Source organism: Phaethon lepturus, unplaced genomic scaffold, assembly GCF_000687285.1.
Source record: "Phaethon lepturus isolate BGI_N335 unplaced genomic scaffold, ASM68728v1 scaffold47874, whole genome shotgun sequence".
Taxonomy (NCBI): domain Eukaryota; kingdom Metazoa; phylum Chordata; class Aves; order Phaethontiformes; family Phaethontidae; genus Phaethon; species Phaethon lepturus.
In genome coordinates, this window is record NW_010535097.1 from 56471 (window position 1) to 74907 (window position 18437).

Below are 18437 nucleotides of genomic sequence, written 5' to 3' on the forward strand. Positions count from 1 at the left end.
ATGAGCGTTAAGTTAGGCTTTTCACTTATAAGCCCTGGACAATCATATCATTATGATTTAAGAGCTTTCTGTCCTCAGCTTTCTGCTGCTTCAGTTCTGGAGTCATCCCTCCAGTAGCAGAGGTTGCAGAATGGACTGTGTACCTGCTGATTAGCTGTCATGACTCACAACTCAGGGCAGTAACGTAAACAGAAATCAGTGGCAGGTGAAGTTCTGAGTTCTGAGCAACCATGGCCGAGAAACAAAAAGTCCTGCCTCTTCATTTATCTATTTGGGATAACTGTCATCAGAGGAGTGTGGAATAAAGCCTAGGGAAATAAACTCTTCAATTGCCCTAGTCCTCTCTTCTCTCTAAACACTGGGAGAATCCATTTGCCAAGAGAAGGTATTTCTCCAAAAGCACTGGGTAGCAAAGAAACAGTTTGCCTTTGGTAAGTAGATAGTTTCTTGGATTGGCAGCACTATCTTACAAACAGGAGGTGGGTAAGTGGTTGGTTGTTGAAAATGAAGAGTTTGTTTTTCCTGAAATGCTGTTAATCATTGCTGACTTCTTAGCTAGTTTAGGCTATGGACAGTAGGTCTCCAAAAACTGCGGGTATTAAATTACCATTGACGATTTTCAGTTTGATGCCCTGGCTTTAGATAGAAGGTAAGGTGTGACCCCAAGTTAGCGGATAGCTGAATATCCTGAGCCATGAGCAGTGCATAATAATCTGCACGGGTCATTGGAAAATAATTACATTAGTTAATGAATACTAAGGTTAATTAATTACCAATTAATTGCCATAGGTTATAGATAGCTAGTTGCCCATAGCAGCAGTGAATCAGTTACTCGGGGGAAAGAGATACATTACAGAAAGGGCTGTTAGCTACATTGGTTATAGGCACCTGATGATTTCTTTATGAAAAGAATAGGCCTTAATAGAAGCAAAGCAATAGCAAAGCCAGCTGTGAAAGCTCTTACAATGCTAGTGTACCATTCAAACATGTGTGCACCACTACTGAATTCTGACTTACCAGGAACCATTCCTGCAAGAGTTGAGGTTGGGTAGCTGCCTTGTCCAGTTGGGGGAACATGGGGTGGGTAGCCAGGCAAGGTGGTGCTTGCCATATCACGACCTGGAAAAGGAAAGAATCAGGACAGGTGATCAATAGGGATAAGATCTTTCAATATTGATTTGATATCACCTTTTGTCCCACTGTCATATGACTAGCAGCTTGATAGGCAAGTGCTGTGCAGCCTTCTCTTACATAAGTGCTGTCCATCCACTGAAAATTTTGAGGGAAGACTGTGGTGCTTTTGATCTCACACTGTAAGGATGGATGTTAAAACTTAGCTTTGTGAGGCTCAAAATAATTTGTTTTGTTTCACTGTAGATTTTGGATCTATTTTAATGAAATCAAAATGGCGCTAAGCTGCACAAAGAATGGCAGCATATTCATTGCCAGAGTATCTGAGGTCCTGTCTATATGCAGTGGATGAAGTTCCAAAACCATGGTGATGTTGCTTTAGGGCATGATCAATGTGCAAGGCATTGGAAAGTGATCCAAGAGTTTTCTGTGCTTGTCTTTCTTCCCACCTCTGCCATTCACATGCTGATGATTTTAGGCAAGTCACTTCACCTCTCTGTGCTTCTTTTTATGCTGCAAACTCTTTGGTGCAAGGGCACACCTTTAGTACATTTGCACAGTGCTTAGCATGAGATCAATACTAGTTGGACTCCTTCCAGGTACTGGTGTAAGATACATATATTAAAAAAAAAATAGGATCATGCAAATTAGTTTGGGTTCCACTTCATTTTTACCACAGGTACAAGTTTTTGTTAGTGATACTTAAAGTCATGATATTTTTTCTCAACCAAAGAAGTAGAGAGGGGTGTGGGTGTGGACTGGGTGGATGATTGTAGTTTATTTTTCATCTCTTAGGAAGTGCAGCTGGAGGCTTCTTGCTTGATGCCAGAGGCATTTCCTCATTTGGACTGGTTAGCCTGAAAATGGGCCAGCCAGAAGGGCATTTTGCTGTTAGTGCTTATTGCATTTAAATGAACTAAAATCATCTCAGAAGCTGCTGGGAGTTTCAAGCCAAAACCAAAACAACAACAAAAAAAAAAGGCTAAATAAATTAAGATAATCTTTCCGCCACAGCTGCTGGGAGATTTACAGCTCAACCTCCAACACTGCCTACTGAGATCTCAGCCTGTTCCAGGCATCCAAAGCCTTTCACATTCCCTAGGTGAACTGTAGCTCACCAGGAAGTTTGTGCCATTTGTTGTTCCTTTCTTAAATTTTATCTTTCCTGTCTGTTCTAACTGGAAGGCCGGAATCTCATTTGCCTTTAGCAGTTACGGGTTAAGTATGGCTCATGAACACCACTAGAGTCACTGGAACTGTGCAGGATATGCCAATGAAAGAAGAATAAGAGTTGGTTTAGCTCTACTAGCGGCAGAATGGTAACTGATAAAGCAGGCCCTGGAACAAGCATGAACCTTGGCTGGGGAATCACAAATAAATAACAGTTACATAGCAAAGCAAAAACTAATCAACATGGAGCATGTTGAGGGGAGGAAGTTTCTCTGGGATGAAGTAGGCTAAACCAGTGAGACTGCTTTCATAGGTGTGGACTAAAGATTACTGAGGTGATTTGCTCAAGAAAAAAAGAAATGCAAGTTCATTCTTTCTCCTGAAGAGGTTCCTGATTGGTGGCTGGTGTTCCTGGCTCACCTCCTCTTAGATAATGGCACAGAACCACCAGACAACGGCTGAGCCATTTTCCAGTCACTCCATAATACTGATAAAAATAAATATATAATGCCCCAGGGATTTATATTCCACACTCTTCTACTCTTTTATCACCATCACTCCTTTAGCGATTTGTAGCTGTGTGTTAAGCTGTATGATTAACACCTACTAGATGTAGTTCTTTTTTTCCCTCACATTTTTTTAAGGCAAGAAAGTTTTATGCTTAAAATTCATGTCCTTTTTGTTTCATATATTGACTAGCCTGAGAAATAACTACAGGTGATGAGTGAGAAAACAGTGTCACTGAAATGTTAGAGAGAACATTATGTAGCAGTAGGCAAAATTAATTCATTTTGACACTTCCATTCAAGTGGGAACGCATACACACTCACTCTGCTATTCGATCTATGCACATACACCCCTGTGCTTTTATGCAGACATGAGTGCACAGAGGCTGATGTTCAAAATTCAGTGTGGAAAATTCATTGGGAAGTGATCATCTGTCAAAATCCCAATCTTGAAAACGAAGATGACAAACAAGTACAGTATCAGCAACATGAGTAGGAGTCCCACAGAGAGACTCTTAAAATGCTGTTACATACAAGCAGGCCCCTTCCATTATCTCCTCTCATTACCAAAAGGTAGACAGGATTATTAAATTCTTGTACTCCAGGGCTATGGCAAGGCTAGCACCTATCCTGCTCATAACATGCTTCTAACTCCTGCCTTCTCCAAGAGCCTTTTGAGTGAGGAACAGCACCTTCATCACTGTGACATTGTTTGAACTTTTGAATACTTTCTCCCATGTCTAATTCTCCATAAGAGTCCTAAGGCAGGTGCCTCTCCCAAAACACAGTGCCTTCTAGGCTAAGGGTGGTCATATATGACGGCATCCCAAGAGAACTATATTCTTGGAGAGAGTCTGTCAGGAGACTCCTTGGCTTAGGAAGGGCACAGAGCCCAGAGGCTCTTATTGGCTGCAGTCAGATTGGACCAAGACAGTGTTATGAACACAAAAGTCTTCTCTACTTATTACTTGCAGGGAGGTTTAGAAATGCAAATCTCACCTGACAAGACAAAGGGAGGATGTTAGGTTAAAGAGAAAAATAATATAGGAACACAAAGGAGGCAGAGGTAAGATGTGTTTCTTGAGCATTAGGAACTGTGGCCTGCACTAAGACTTCATTCTGAAAAAGCCCAAATTACATTATTTTACAGTGGAGTGATAACAGCCTCAGTGGTCACCTAAAATGATACCCACTGTTTCATCCAAGCCACCCTGAGCTTCTGCAGCAATGTTGCTTCAGTGACCTTGCACAGGAGTCTCTCCTAGCACCTACCTGAAACTTCTCCTTCCTCCCCGTCAGCCTGCTGCTCCTAAGTGCTGCCATCTTCTACAACCTATTTCTTCACGTCTGTCCTCCCCTTAAGGGCCACCTACTTCTGGTCTGTATCCCTTTGAGTATAAGACATTACAGTCTCTCACCCACTTTTCCAGGTCTTCACACTCAGACACGATGTCCTGTTTCTTAACTACTTGGTCTGCTGTGTGAAGGCACTAGCTCACATTGACATTCACAAACCAGGTGACTCAAATATTGCTCCCCAACATAGCTATGGCAGTGCTCACCAACTGCCTATGTATTTATCTACCTTAGTAGTTTGTGCAACCCATGCTGAACAACCCTGCTAACAGTCCTAGAGCTGGCTAGGTTATTCAGGCTGCAATCATCTACATTAGGCTAGCACGCAGTACCCTTGCTGGGCCTACAGTACTCAGGGGTATTGTGGCTATTGAAACAACACAGGATTTTGCTGTACGAGTATTTTTATACTAAGCCCCAAACCCATCCAACTGGGACACCCAGTCACTTTGAGGTAGTTACAGCTTCTTTTCCCATTTTATTCTACAAAATGAAGGACAGGCATGAAATCTTTTGATGACTCTCCATGGAGCTGAGAACACATGCTTCATACACAGAACTGGAACATAGTTTCTCTGGTTCCCACTTGCACTCAAAGAGCTTGCAGCTTTCACTGGTCTCCCCGTCAGACGAAACTGAACCCCTTGCCTGCAGCATCCCCACTGAGTTTGTGGCCAAGGCCGGTTACCTGCTATCAGAGGCTGGCTGCTGGACTGCCCAAAGTGGGCACCATGATGAAGGAAGGCACTGTAGCAAGGCGTGGACGCATCATCTGAAAGGGCCATGTGGAAGGGCTGAAGATCAGCCTGCCCAGAGCCGACCGGCGTGGTGGGGGTGAAAGGGGTGAGAGAGGCTCCATGAGGCTCTTGCTTTATACTGAGGGGAGAGGAGAGGTTTTCTGTGGTAGGGTAAGGGATGGACACAGACAGACAAAGGGAACAGGGGGAGGAAAAGGAGGGTGGGGAAGGGAGGAGAGGAAGAACAAAATGGGTAAATGAAAATGGAGTGGTTAAAATCTACAGGGAAATTAATTTAAAAACAAAAATAAAAATAAAAAGGTTAGGAGTAGATCAGAGGAGCCAGTGCTGAGACAACAGCAGTAAACGCACCCAGGGGCTAGGCTCTGACTGCAGGGATGCCTCTGCAGGGCAGCAGGAGATGAGGAGAATGGAGTGCAGTGGCAGATGGGAGGAATGGGATGCAGGAAAAGGAGAAGTGAGGGAGGGAACATGCAGGAGAGGGAGGACAGGAAGAAGCGTAGGGTTCGGAAGGAGAAGAATGCTCTGAAGCTTCTGTGCTCCCTTTCCTGCTGCTTTCTTTCACTGGCCGAGGGCACATGAAGATACTGCACTTACAGTTTGGCCCAGGGAATAATACCACTTTGTCTCTTCAGACCCAAGGTAACCTTCCCCAGGAGAGCAGCATCGTTATGAGTATCTGTTAAACAGGATGCTTGGTGTAATGGCCAAAGCTTCTCAAGCCAAACTCTGTAAAAGCTTTCACAGAAAAGGCGTAGCTGAAGTTTGAGGTGGTTAAAAGAAAAATGGGACTGTGCAATTAATAGGTGCATAGACAGATAGATCAATCAATTGATCTTGTTCACAGTGACACACTTTGGAGCTTTGACCATAAAAGCAGTCAGTACTGACTCTGGTTGTTCCCAGAGTATGGTGTTGCCAGACAGATACCTTAACAGAGAGATATAATGGAGGAGAGGGGATGTGGAGGACTTATAAAAGGTCTCATTTTCATTGTTGTTTGCATTGGACCTTCATTTCTGATGTGCAGATTTACATTAGCACAATAGATACAGCTTTGAAACTGCTCCTAACTTGGCTGCCAAGTAAGAGGTTTGGGAATTGGAAAGCTCTGTGACCTAAAGCATGGGTACTCCAGAACACCCACTGTTCTTGGGTCAGCAGTAATAGAGTCCTGTATTTGAACACCTGAAAGAGAAGTATGGATGATGTGATCAGATCCGATCCAAATCATCTAGCAAACCATCCACCCTCAGGAAAACAAATTAAAGCCAATAAATGAAAGCCATCTCTCTGCCGTGATGGCAAGTGTTGCCAATGGCCTATGAAATAAGTTAGTTCTGGTGGTTTTGATTTATACAGAGAAATATAAATGTGACATATAATTAGGTCATAAATCTGACTTCATTAATGTAGAACTGGTTTAATTAACTCTAGGCAACTTATTGTGAGGCTGCAATGCTCACCTAGACAATAAAGGGCTGGGCTGTTTCTATCTGTGAATGCTGTTTATTCTGAGGCATTTGTTTCCTAAAGGTTTGCTACCTGGCAAAAACGACAGTTTGCCATCTGTGTTCTCCTCCAAGTACCTCTAAGCTGGATGGCCAGCAAAGGTCTCTGATCACTGAGACTCCTTTGCGGCAAAGACATATGTTCATGGTTCAGTTGATTGAGAAGGATCAGTCCCAGCCAAAAGGTGTACAGTTCCTCTTTATTTAGTTTACTTATGTGAAGTCTCTGGTATGCTAGGTGAGGAGTGTCATCTCTTCTCCCTTTTTTGCTATAGGAAGCTCTGTTTGGCAAGGACCTTTTCTGGAGGATATGTGGAATAGCAGCTGGAGTATCTGGTTCTTGTTGCACAGTTAATTAAAAGTCACCAGAGTAGGCAGCACATCAGCGCCCAGGTACTGCTTTTTAGAACTACATACCCTCCTGCAGTCCTACCAGTGAGTCTTCACGTGCCAATGCCAGTCATTGTAGATGGAGAACCCCCTAAAGCTACTTTTCTCCTGCATCCTCTGTCATCACATGGCAAGGAGTGCACAGATTTACCTTCAGGCCAGACAGGCAGAGTCGCCACCAGCGGTCTGAGAGTGCTGAAGCCTTTACCCAAATAATGTTGATAGTAGGTAATTTGGATGAATAGATCTATCTGCAGGCAGAGGGCCAAAAGTTCCCCTGGCTTTTCAGGGGCTGCAAGTGAAGTGACATTTTTCAAAGAAGCCATTTGACAGTCATAGCTAAATAACCTAGGGACACTTTGGTCCTGGGCATTTTTGGGTTCCTTTTTCAGCTCTCCGTGCTGTGCAAAAGAGAGCAGGTGTGACGAGCCGCTGGGGAGGAAAGGGGAGAGAAGTGGATGGACATGGGAAGCGTGGGTGGGCAGAAGCAAGAGGTGCTATGGGCAGAGGTTAATCCTGTTTGCACAGCCCCCAGGCACGTTGGGTTTCTTAGTCCCTCCCCTGCTTTATTTCTCTTTTAAAGCATGGAATTTTCAGCTATAATCCTTCCTAAACCGCAGCATTTTTCAGGCGCTCTGTGTAAGTGAAACCATAATCTCTGGTAAAACAGACCGCTTAAGCTGCTGTAGCATTAGGCCAATCTGATCCAGCCCCTGGATTTCCGCTCTGTCCAGCCACCACAGAGAGGATTTCAGCCTGAAAGACTGTCTAAAGCCCTTGCAATGGGAACAACAGTGCCAGGCCTTGCCTTGCAAAGCTGAGAAGGGTTAAGGGACCAGGAGCTATTTGTCCCGGTGTTGTGAGGCTGTTAAAGCGCCTGTCAGACTCACAGCAGAGATGAGCCCAGCCCTCTCTTGAACACATCAAGGCTTATGAAGAAAAATTCCTCGCACCTTCCAGAGGCAGCAACACTTATTCAGTGCAGGGGGATAAAGAAGTCAAGAGTAACGTGGCAAAGAGACTGGGACACAATAATGCTAAACACTCTTCTCTCTAAGAGCAGTGGAGAGAAGGCGAGGATAAGGTCAGACAGCGAATGATTGCACAACCAAAACTCAGACTTTCATGTGTCTATTTATCTATTTATCTATCTGTCTATCTTTTCCTCTGTGCTCTGCAACTGCACAGACATATCCCATGTATCTTTACTGGTGGATGGCATTTACCAATTTTTACTCCTTTGTTGTCCAACTCTCCCCTGACTAAAAGCACCTGAATTCCATCTCTGATATAACTCATGACACTGCTATGCTGGAATAATTGCCCCAGCAGTGAATTATAGCTCCAAAGTGTGTCAGTGTAGACAAGATCAATTGATTGATCTATCTATCCACCTGTGAATGGCACAGTGACATTTTTCATTTTAACCACCTCAAACTTCAACTGCACCTTTTTTGTTTTCACTTCTGATTTTCTCCATTCTCTAATTCTTTCATATTTGTGATGAAGAACTTGCCCCTTCCTATCCCAAGTCTTTCTAGTGCCAGCAAGCTGTGGAGCAGTGCCATACTGGCTTGTCTGTGTCTTGGGGGGTGTCCCTCAGTAAAGCTGCATCAGGGAGCCCCAAGGTATCTGTCAGTGTCTAATTCCTAATGCTGAATACCGGCCTGTAATCACATGGGGGGTGGAATGAGTTTGCAACCCCCCAACGCAGCAGAAATCTATTCCTGTCCCAGGCTCCTTTCTCCTTCTAAATGGCAAACGACATTCGTATTAATCGACAAAAAAAACACCACCCAGTGTTGTGGTGGGGGAAATTTGAAAGGGTCAGCAGAGTGGGGATATAGCTCGAAACATAGCAGAGGACTACATATTTTCTACATCTCCTGCTCTTCTCTTCTGACTGTACTTGCTGAGTTATGGCTGTTTTTCTTCCTTTCTAACCCTCTCCTCTGTTATTCTGGCGGAGAGCTAGAACTGGTGATCTCTGGCCTAAATTCTCTCTGCGAATGAAGGGATTTTGGCCAGACAGGGTGAGAGGAAGATTCACAGCTTTGGGTTCCTATAGAGACTTGTCTCAGCTCTTATCGTGCTCCCTGCTACCGAAGGGAAGGGAAGGGAAAGAGGGGGGGTTGCAGGACTAGGTAAGCTGCTTGTTTTTCATTGCTAGCTTCCTGGAGGATAAGCTACCTGCATCCAGTGCTCCTTTTCTTTTCAGTAAACAAAGAATATCAAGATGGCACATCCCTGTGTAAGGGATGGCTTGTACACACCCACTTAACAACACTGCTCACCATCTTGACAATGTTTAGCATTCTTCATCTTTTCCTGGGGTCTCTATCAAATATTTCTATGATCCCAGTGCCTCACTCTTTAGAACACATATCCTTATAGCATCCCTTAGGGATCACTATTTTATCTGTGAGGAATTGAGCACAGAGAAGATGTACCTAAGTTTCTGTAGGAATCCTTTGCCAAAGCTGAATCTTATCCCAGGTGTTTCGAATCCTATGCTTGTACCCATAATTGAAGTATCTTTTTCCATATTTGCGTTCCCCGTTCCTTAGAAGGGTTTCATTGCGACACACAGAATGGAACTGGGTCCTCAGCATTTATAAAGGGGTGAGTTTATAGCCAGTAGAGTCATATTGCTTTACCCCATGTAAGAATCTTGCCTCAGAAATTCTAAAAGTCATGCAAAAGACCAAACTGGACTGACAACAGCGTATCTTTCACTTTTGCTTTCTGTCATGTCAGAAGAACCACTTTTTCTTTTCTTTCTTAGTTTTCTGCCTTTTCTCTTGCAAGAGCATTAGGCAAGTTGCACTGAAGACAAAGATCATCCTATATCTCTTCCCTTCTCTGTGACTGTAACAGATCTTTGCTAAAACAACTGAAAAGCTTGCAAAGACTGATCATCTTCTTGATGTACCTTTCTTGTCTTCTCTTTCTATTTCTGCTGACTGGAGAATGAGCCTTGCGTGTTCAGGTTTATTTTCTGTTTCTGCACAGACCCGTCCATGTTCTTAGCCCAACACTTTGCTTGTGGGTTGTTGAGATACATGTTTAAAGAAACAACCTTGGATTGCTTTTCACTGAGAGTCAAAACTGTTGTCACATCATTGATGTCAAGTTTTTAAATCTGTTTGCCCCATTTTTTATAAAACTGAATTTTATAAATCTAGATTTTGCATCTGATCTAATTAACTGATGTCTCTGTAATGGACCTGCTAACTCTTTACGTTACTTTGGTGAGAAAAAGTTTTATAGTCTTTGTACAGCGTGAAGTGTGGAGCTTTCAGTAGACCTGTTGTGTGGACTTACTCTTTGAAGCTAGTTGAGTACTGTTAGTGTTAATCACTTTAGAACTCCACTGAAGTCAACTTCATGTGGCTCTAAGTACATTTGTTTACAGATGGAGCTGATGAAGGAAGATGTGCTTTAAAGTCTTGGGCGGGGGGGCAGATATGCAACTTGCGCACTTGGCAAACAGAGAAGTTCAGTGGAGTTTGTATTCTTGTCCCCTTTCCTGAGTCGTAGCCCATCAGGTTGGGCAATTACTTCCTGCCTTAAAGTGTAGCATATGCGTATTCCTTGGTGGGTTGGGACTTCATCGTTACCTCCTAAACAAGATGCTGGGAAATTTAATTAGAACAGAACATGCTGGTTTTTCACACAGTCCCCATTATAGGTATCTCCAAGGTTTCATCACAATGACATTCTACTGATCGTAAGATAGGATAGATCTTCCTGGGTAGTCCACAGCAATCCAAAAGCTACAAAGGTGGCCCAAAGACTGCCGTAAGCTCTCCATTTCTCTGAAAGACTGCAGTGGGCAATTTCAGTTTACAAGCAACTGGCCTGGTTAAATCCAGTACAGCTGATGGAGATCACAGTCTTTGCTGCCAGTGGGCAAATATCTACATCACAAAATTTTTCATGATAGCCATCTTATTGGATCCTTCATTTAGCCTCAAAAGAAATGGCAAAAACTGAAATGTTGGGAAGACTATATAATTCTTTTCTCTAAGAAAGTCCCTTTTTGTCCAGCAGCATAGAGTGTGTCAGTCTGCAATGCTGTCCCTTTGCTGAGGGAAATCGGACTGTGAATGAACCAATTCACTGCTATTTTCATTACCCAGTTCGCTTAATTGCTAATTTAAGGAAGGCAAGACACAATTTCTTCCGGGTTCACCCATTTCTGCGTTCCATACTTCAATATGCCTTTCAAGCCCACGAGCTGCCTTCTTCAGCATCATAAAGTTATTGTCAGTGAAACTTCCATTGGATGCATGGAAATGGCTTATGTGATTCCTTTCCCCCCTGCTATTCCTATCTGTGGCAGGGATCATTCATCTGACCAGCTATCACCCTCAGCCATTTGGTCCTGGAGAAGAGTAGTAACACCTTTTGCCTTTCCAAATTCCTTGACTAGATAAGATATTATCTATTCTTAGGGATGGGAAACAGTTGATAAAATTTGGAGGTCCTCTGGACTTCTACTTTTGCTGATTCCTCATCCTAAATAAAGGAGAGGCTTTGTCACAGAAAATACCTCCTTTATTTGGACGAGGCAGGATAGTAACAACCTTGTAGCAGCCACATGGATGATTATCATGTTCCATTTTCAGGGCATTGGGGCATCCAGAGATGTGCCCAACAGGGTGCTTGACTGCTGGCGGCTGCAGCCGTGATGCTGTGCCGCAGAGTGCGGGGCTGCATATGTGGATTTGCTGCCACCAAAGCCAGCTTGGGGCCCCTAGCAGTTTATTAAAGAGGATTTCTTAAGTCCGCTCAGTCAAGCCCTGACCACGGCCATTGCTTACTGGTGTCAGAAGCTAAAGTAGATTAGAGCAAGAGAGGAAATTTTCACCAGTACGAACAAGGAAAAGGGGAAGGAAATGCTCCCTCTCTCAGCGTAATATTATAAGTACAACTGAATGTAATGGTCAGTCTTAATCGTGATTTAAAACAACAAGGTGATCCAGCTTGCCTTACACTTGCACTATGAGGCTGTTTTCTAAAGGGTTGAATTTTATGGGTGGTAACAAATATTTTGACAAATACAAAACTTACACTAAACATAGTAATTTCAATTTTTGCTAAGTAGATAAACTGCATCTGTACACATTTATTTAAGCAATTATGTTGTTTAATATAATTTGTCTTTACATATTATTATATGAGAAAATAGTGAACGATGAGTCCATATTATTATTTTATTAGATTATTATCTTTTTACTTGTGATCTGTGTCAAGTTATATTTGGATGGAAATTAGAATTAAATTAAAAACAGTATTTGTAATTATTCATGCTAATTAAATAAAATGACCACAAGTTCCCTGACTTCCTAAATATACTAGAACAGAAAAAGCAAGCTTCTCTAAGTAGATTTTGCATTAAAACCAACTTATTAAATGAAGGAAACGATATATATAAAAGGAGGAAATTGAACTGATTTTAGAACTAATAGATCTCATCCTTTCACACCAAGCTTAATTCACTCACTGACAGAGGAAAACAAATGTTTCTGCTTTTTCAAATCCTAGTTTGTTTCTTAGTTTTGAATGACCTGGTTATTGAATTGAACAAAATTCTCTTCAGTTCGCTCACTAAGCTGAAAGGAAGGAAATAATATCTTTTCACCTTGCAGGAGGCTAAAGTTCTCAAAAGATTGTTTATCATTTCAGAAAAACTTTGAATCTAGGTGTCTAGCCAGTGATTTTTCCGTGCTTAGCATCACAGCTTTCTTGAAAACTTTAATAGAAATCGGATATTGTTTAATTACTATTTTTATATGTCTTGGAGACATAGCAAATAATCTTAATGTCAGTAATTATACGATTTTTTTGCCTCATTCATGTATGAATTTTAAAAATTAACTTAAACTGAAAAAAAATATGACCGCATGCGAGAGAGGGGAGGTCTGGAGTCAAGCGAGATTGATGGGGTTTGTGCTTTTTTGGTGTCTTTGTTTGAAACATTGGGAGTTGTCATCAGGATTTCTCACCCTGGATGATACTTGCTTAGGGAAAGGTTTATTTCCCAGAGAGAGAAAGAAATATTTTCTATACAGGACCTGGTAGTTGTTTTGGTGGGTGATGATGATTTTAAAAGTTACCTATTCCTGTTAATAGGTGCTAACCATAGCACAGAAGCACTCAGAAACCTCCTCACAGGAAGAGAAGAGAACACATACTCCCATTTCAGTCAACGGTAGAAGTTGCTGAAGTGCTTTTTTTTTGCCCCATTTTTCTTGGGCTTGTCTTTTACCTTTACTTTTCTTTGTAGATCTCACTGATTGTAGTGGGTTGGCAACCAAGTTCTATTTAGTTAAAACTGTTGGGATTCACGTAAGGGAAGTTTTTCTTTACCTTTGCTGTAATTTTACGATCCACCTAGTAAATCCTCCCCTTTGTAGTCTGTTAATAAACAAGTTTCAAGACATACATGAAAAGTCCATTTTATTTCCCATAGTGCTGCCTCTCTGTTGGGCAACTTCTGGGCTAGATAATTGAGTTGGAGAGGACTCTGCTCCCAAACTATTAATCTAATCTAAGTCCCCAGAACTCAGAACCTGGTTTGAAGACACAGCACTTCTTTCATGCATGCCTATTCCAAAAGATGGGACTTCTGATGGCACTTAAAGAAGGATCTTAACCTTTGTTCTCAAAGGATTCAGGGCTTCTGTGAACAACTCTGTGCTTTTAAAGTACTCCTGCTTCTAGTGCAAAAATCTTGAGGTTCTCCTCCGTTTACCTGTAGGGTGTTAGCTACTGAGTGTCTTCCAAAATCAAAGGCCTGTGAAAATTACTGAATAAAAGAAAGCTGTTGAGGTTTTCTGTATTTACTTAGCGCTGTACAGATTTATTCTCATCTGCCTGGGCTGTCTGATTTAATAGAAATAATTTCAGTAGAACATCTCTGAACAATAAAATTCTTGTCTTGGTTTTCAACTGCATGTATGTGCCTTAGCTTGGTATGTTCAAGCTTAGATCTTTGCTTCTAGGAAATCTGATTGGTGTCCAAAGACACTGTCCAAGAAGCTGTCAGGGATCTACACAAAGCTAGCTATAATGGCCATGCAACGTTGAGGCAAGACATAGCTGGCCCATTGGCCTGTGTGTGAAGGAAGAGGTGAGGTGGCGTTCTCAGACAGATCTTAAGAGCTTTCTCTCTCTGATACTTCACAAGGAAGTTGAAAATTTCTACATTGTCTGTTCTATATGAAGGACAGCGGGAGCTTCCTAGCCTAGTGTCCAGCTAGCCCCTAAGTGTCAGCTCATTCATGGAAATTCCTTGAAGATACTTAATAGGGAGAAATAAGGGTGACCTGTCTGCTCCACAGGAAGCAAATGTTTTTGTTTACTTGCTTTAGGAGATGTAAGTAGTAAATGGACCACCTAAAATGCATTAGATGGAATAATTGTCCAAAAGGCAGTTTGATATTTGCAGTACCAGGCAAGGCTGTGCCATATGTAACTATCGTTCTAAGCTGTATCTGAATAGATGTGCAGGACTTTGGGGAAGACCTTCTAGCACGCTGGGGAAGCATTTCTAGCTCTTCAATTCTAGGAGGCTCACAGACAGATAAAAGGGACTTCAGCAATATCTGTACTTAACTATCTCACTACATTCCAAGATTTTAGGGAGATACATATTGCTGAGGTTTTGATGTCTTTTGGAGGGGGCTGTTCTCAGAACGGTGTGAGCAGAGAGAGCTAGCTGAGGCAAGCTAGTCATGAGCCAGAGAGAGAGAAGGACTTTCTCTGAAGTCTTTAGAAAGGGCAAGAATCCAATGCCAAACAGCTTTGGTTTGGAAAAAGCTAGAGATACTTTTTTCTGTCTGGGAAGACTGAGCTGGGGAGTGTAGACTGAAGCTAAATCTTACATCCTGAACACAGAGTTTGTACCCTGCATGCGTGGATTTGCTTCAGGTATCACCTGGGTTCACAGACAGCCCTGGGACAAGAGCAAACAGGCATTTCAAAGATGACACTATAGCAGCAAAATGGGCAGCCAGCAATTCAGCACTCACTGTTACTCCAGTATCCCTTCTTGGGAGAGCGATCTGGGTGATACCAAAGAAATCTGCATGCTCCCAGCCTCTTCCTTTCTTTCCTGGCTGGGATAGATCACGAGGCAGCACCAAGTTCCTCACCTCTCTGGTCCTTCCTGAAAGCATTGCCCGGCCCCATAGCAAACATATCATGAATCATTCATCTTTAATAGATTATGCAAATTGAGGACATCAGATCAATGAAGATCAATAACTGCAACCATTTAATTGCCAGCAAAAACATTTTAAGAATGAGCATTATCTGAAGTCCTTTCTTGGGTAATGGCACCATTAATCCAAACATTGGATCCTGGCCTAAGTGTAGAGGAAAAATTCTCCACCCCTGTTCCCCTGCTGCCTTTCAGGGTGTTGAGGGTTTTTTTTTCCCTTTTCATTTCCAGTTTCTGAGTTTCCCCATCATTACCACCAGTGAACAGCTCCCAACGCTAATAGTTCTGCTTTTGTTACTCTGCGCTGATTGAAATGTCGCATACAGATTGAGATGTTAGTGCTAAGTTGCCACCTGGGAATGTCAAGCTGGGTCTGAAATGAACTTTTCTCACTTTTGGATCCAGATGGATCAGATGGGGATGTTCTTGAGCTGAACTGGGAGTGTTGCAGGGAACAGAGGGAGATGGCACAGTGTTGGGGGGACATGAAGATTTTCTGCCTCAGCCTCTTCTGTGAGGCCAAATGTGTCTCCTGCTGTCCCCTTGTCAGAATCATGTCCAAAGCTTGTGCAGTGACCCCAGCATTCGGCAATTCTGCTCTCACATTAACAAGCTGGAATTCACCATCTTCACTTAGGCAGAAGGCCTAAAAAGAATTATTTTAATGGCCCCTTTGAATCTTAAATGCTGCTTATAGGGGTCTCACCTTTACATCCAGCTATGGGGATCTGCCTTCCATGAAGGAAGGCCAGTACTGCTCCCCTACTGGCTTTGCCCCCCAAAGACAGGAAAGTATTTCCTGTAAGAGCTGTAGATCTGTTAAATGGTAGATAGACACAAGCTGAGTTGTGTCTTGCATATGCAAATACAAAGAAAGGTGGAACAATTTTGCCACAGCTGAGCCATTTTTTTCTGGTTGGCTAAGAAACTGCATGGCTACATGGATCCTGGATCAAGCCTGACTGCAGTAAAAGCCAAGAAAAAAGTCTGGGTATGTCAGGCTTTCTAGACACTCCCTAAATATGCAGTTTGCCTCCCCATGGTTCTCCATGACAATTTGCAGACCTAACACTGGATGTCCTCTTGTATTTAGGGTAACTGTTACTAATCCTGCCCAGTCCTAAAGTTCCTGGTAGCCAAAAGTTTCATGTAATAATATGCCTTTGCTCAGTGTTTGCTGAACAACCAATGATTGCCTGCCTCAGCCATGAGCTGCTTTGACCACTGGGGCTTCTGCAAGAAAACGTTGAGACACAAACTCCAGTGCTCTTGATTCTGTGCCATCAGAGGCCAGCTTTTTGGCCAAGAGGCAACAGCTCCTTTCCTTGCTAACAGGACTTACACCTCTTTGTCATGAACTATTTCTCAACTTACACCATGAGGTTTCTAGAGGGGCTGCAGCAATTTTAGGGAAAGCGTGATATACTAAACAGGGGTGAATCACTTGGGCCTTGCCAGCTGCTCTAGCTACCCAGGAGGAGATGTGCAAACCTATGGCAGCTGTGTGAGCAGGGAGCAATGGCAACTAAAGCCTGAGAAGAAGGGCTGTGGCACTAGAATATCTCCTTACGGCTCTAGACACGCACAGGGAAGGCAGTCTACCACTAGCATCAGGATGGCATGTCCCGTGGCCCCAGGACAGCCCTGTGCTGCTCAGGTCCTGCACGTGCCACCAGTGAAGAGGAAGTTTCTGTGGAGCAGCTGCTGCAGCAATTGCCTCCTGCTTCTGTGCATCCGATTCCTCTGCTGCCTTGCGCTTGCTCTCATTTCCTACTCTCCCAGTCACACCTGAGTTTAATATGCCCACACATGAGGGCAGGGGGAAGGTTGTGAATAAATTTCTTTTGCCAGTTGCTGTTAGAGACTCACGGGCTTAAGAAAGAGGGATTTTAGCAGTCACAGTTCAGCAGACCTCAGTATTTAGTTTGCAAATGCCCCTCCAATGCCAGGGCTGAATAAAACTTAAATTATTGTTTCTCCCTGAGAAAACCAAGTGCGGATCATGGGTAGGCCATAACCCTTTTGTTCTCAGATGCAAAGTTAAAAATCACAGTGCGTATTTGGACATACCTGTCCTCCACCAACATCCATCCCTAAGCCCCATCTGGGCACACAAGTTCCCAACTCACACCTGGGTTTGCCTGTCTTTGAGTCACACCTGGGCACCTCTAGGTGTACCCAAAACTGCCAAAACTCTGAATTTCAAGCTTCTCTTGAGCCCTTGCATCCTCCACAGTCTTTCTGTCTCTTTCCATGTTTGCCACACAGGGATATCTTGCATTAGCAGAAAAAGCAGAAGCTAATGGTGATGAGGGAAATAAATAAAAAGCTTGGTTCTGCTGTTTGGTCAGGCAGCTTACCGGTCACCACAGGGTACGTCTGGGGTCCTGACACATTTGTCCCCAGGTCTGGGTTAGCAGAGGTGGATAGACTTGATTTGACTTCATCGAGACCAGGGGTCAGAGCTGGGAGGGAGTACTCATTACCCTGGGGAAGAGAGGAGAAAGACAGCTCGCTATTGATGCGCCGGGAGAAAGGGAAGGGTGTACAGATGGGGGGGAGGAAGAGGAGAGATGCAAACCCCTGCACAGATGGAAGAGGAGGAGAAGGAGGAAACAGAGAAGATGAAGTGACAAGAGGCTTGGGGCAGGGGGGATGGGGTCCTAGGATGAGCTATCCCACCCGCCTGCATGCTGCTGTGAAGGAGAAGAGGGGTGAGGCTGGGCGTGGGATCTGGCCCGTTATCTGTGGTATGACTGTGCCTTCGTTCAGTGCTGCGGGGATGGGCACGGCTGCCTGTGCCAGCCCAGGGGAGAAGAAAGGGGAAATCCACGTCCCCTCTTGGCTGAGCAGAGGCAGGAGGTGTTTGCCCTGATGACAAGGACAGCTGGGGCAGAGGACTGCGATGACATGACTGGGACAGGCGGGCTGTAGGAAGCAGGCAGTGTTGGCCCACTGTAGGCAGGCTCTCTGCTGAGTCGTCTGCCTCTTCTCTGCTGTTACCTCTGTACTAGCTCTTTAAAAACAAACAAAGAAGCCTCATCAAAAAAAACCTCTGCCGCTCTGGTCATGGGGGTATGAAATGGGGGAGGGGGGAGCCACATGGCTAACAGAAGGGTGGGAGGGAGAGAGCCATTGAATCTGAAAGGGTGTCCTGTCCGAAAGGCTCTGGTAATTGCCTTTTTATTGTGGCAGCCTCTGGACCAGACGCGGGAGCTGGAGAAACCAGGAAGGCTACAAAACAGCAGGAAAAGTTGCTCTGATTAATATTACGTTAAATTAAAACTGATTTTCTGCTCTTTCTGCTCCGTTTTTTTCCATGCGCTTCCCCAGCCCCCTCCCCGCATTTCCCCCTCCTCCAGTGGGCTCCCCACACGCTGCCCCC

General features: G+C 43.7%; 1 protein-coding gene across 1 annotated transcript in view; it reads right to left on the reverse strand.

The window, feature by feature from the left end:
• The window catches only part of LOC104619711 (paired box protein Pax-2-A-like), a gene marked incomplete at its 5' end in the record, with an annotated part of 50237 nt that overhangs the window by 6582 nt on the left and 25218 nt on the right, over positions 1 to 18437 (reverse strand). Inside the window, 3 exons of the mRNA XM_010285692.1 lie at positions 1018 to 1119; positions 4852 to 5061; positions 17413 to 17539. Of these exons, the coding sequence (XP_010283994.1) occupies positions 1018 to 1119; positions 4852 to 5061; positions 17413 to 17539 (439 nt within the window). The remainder of the gene's footprint in view (positions 1 to 1017; positions 1120 to 4851; positions 5062 to 17412; positions 17540 to 18437) is intronic.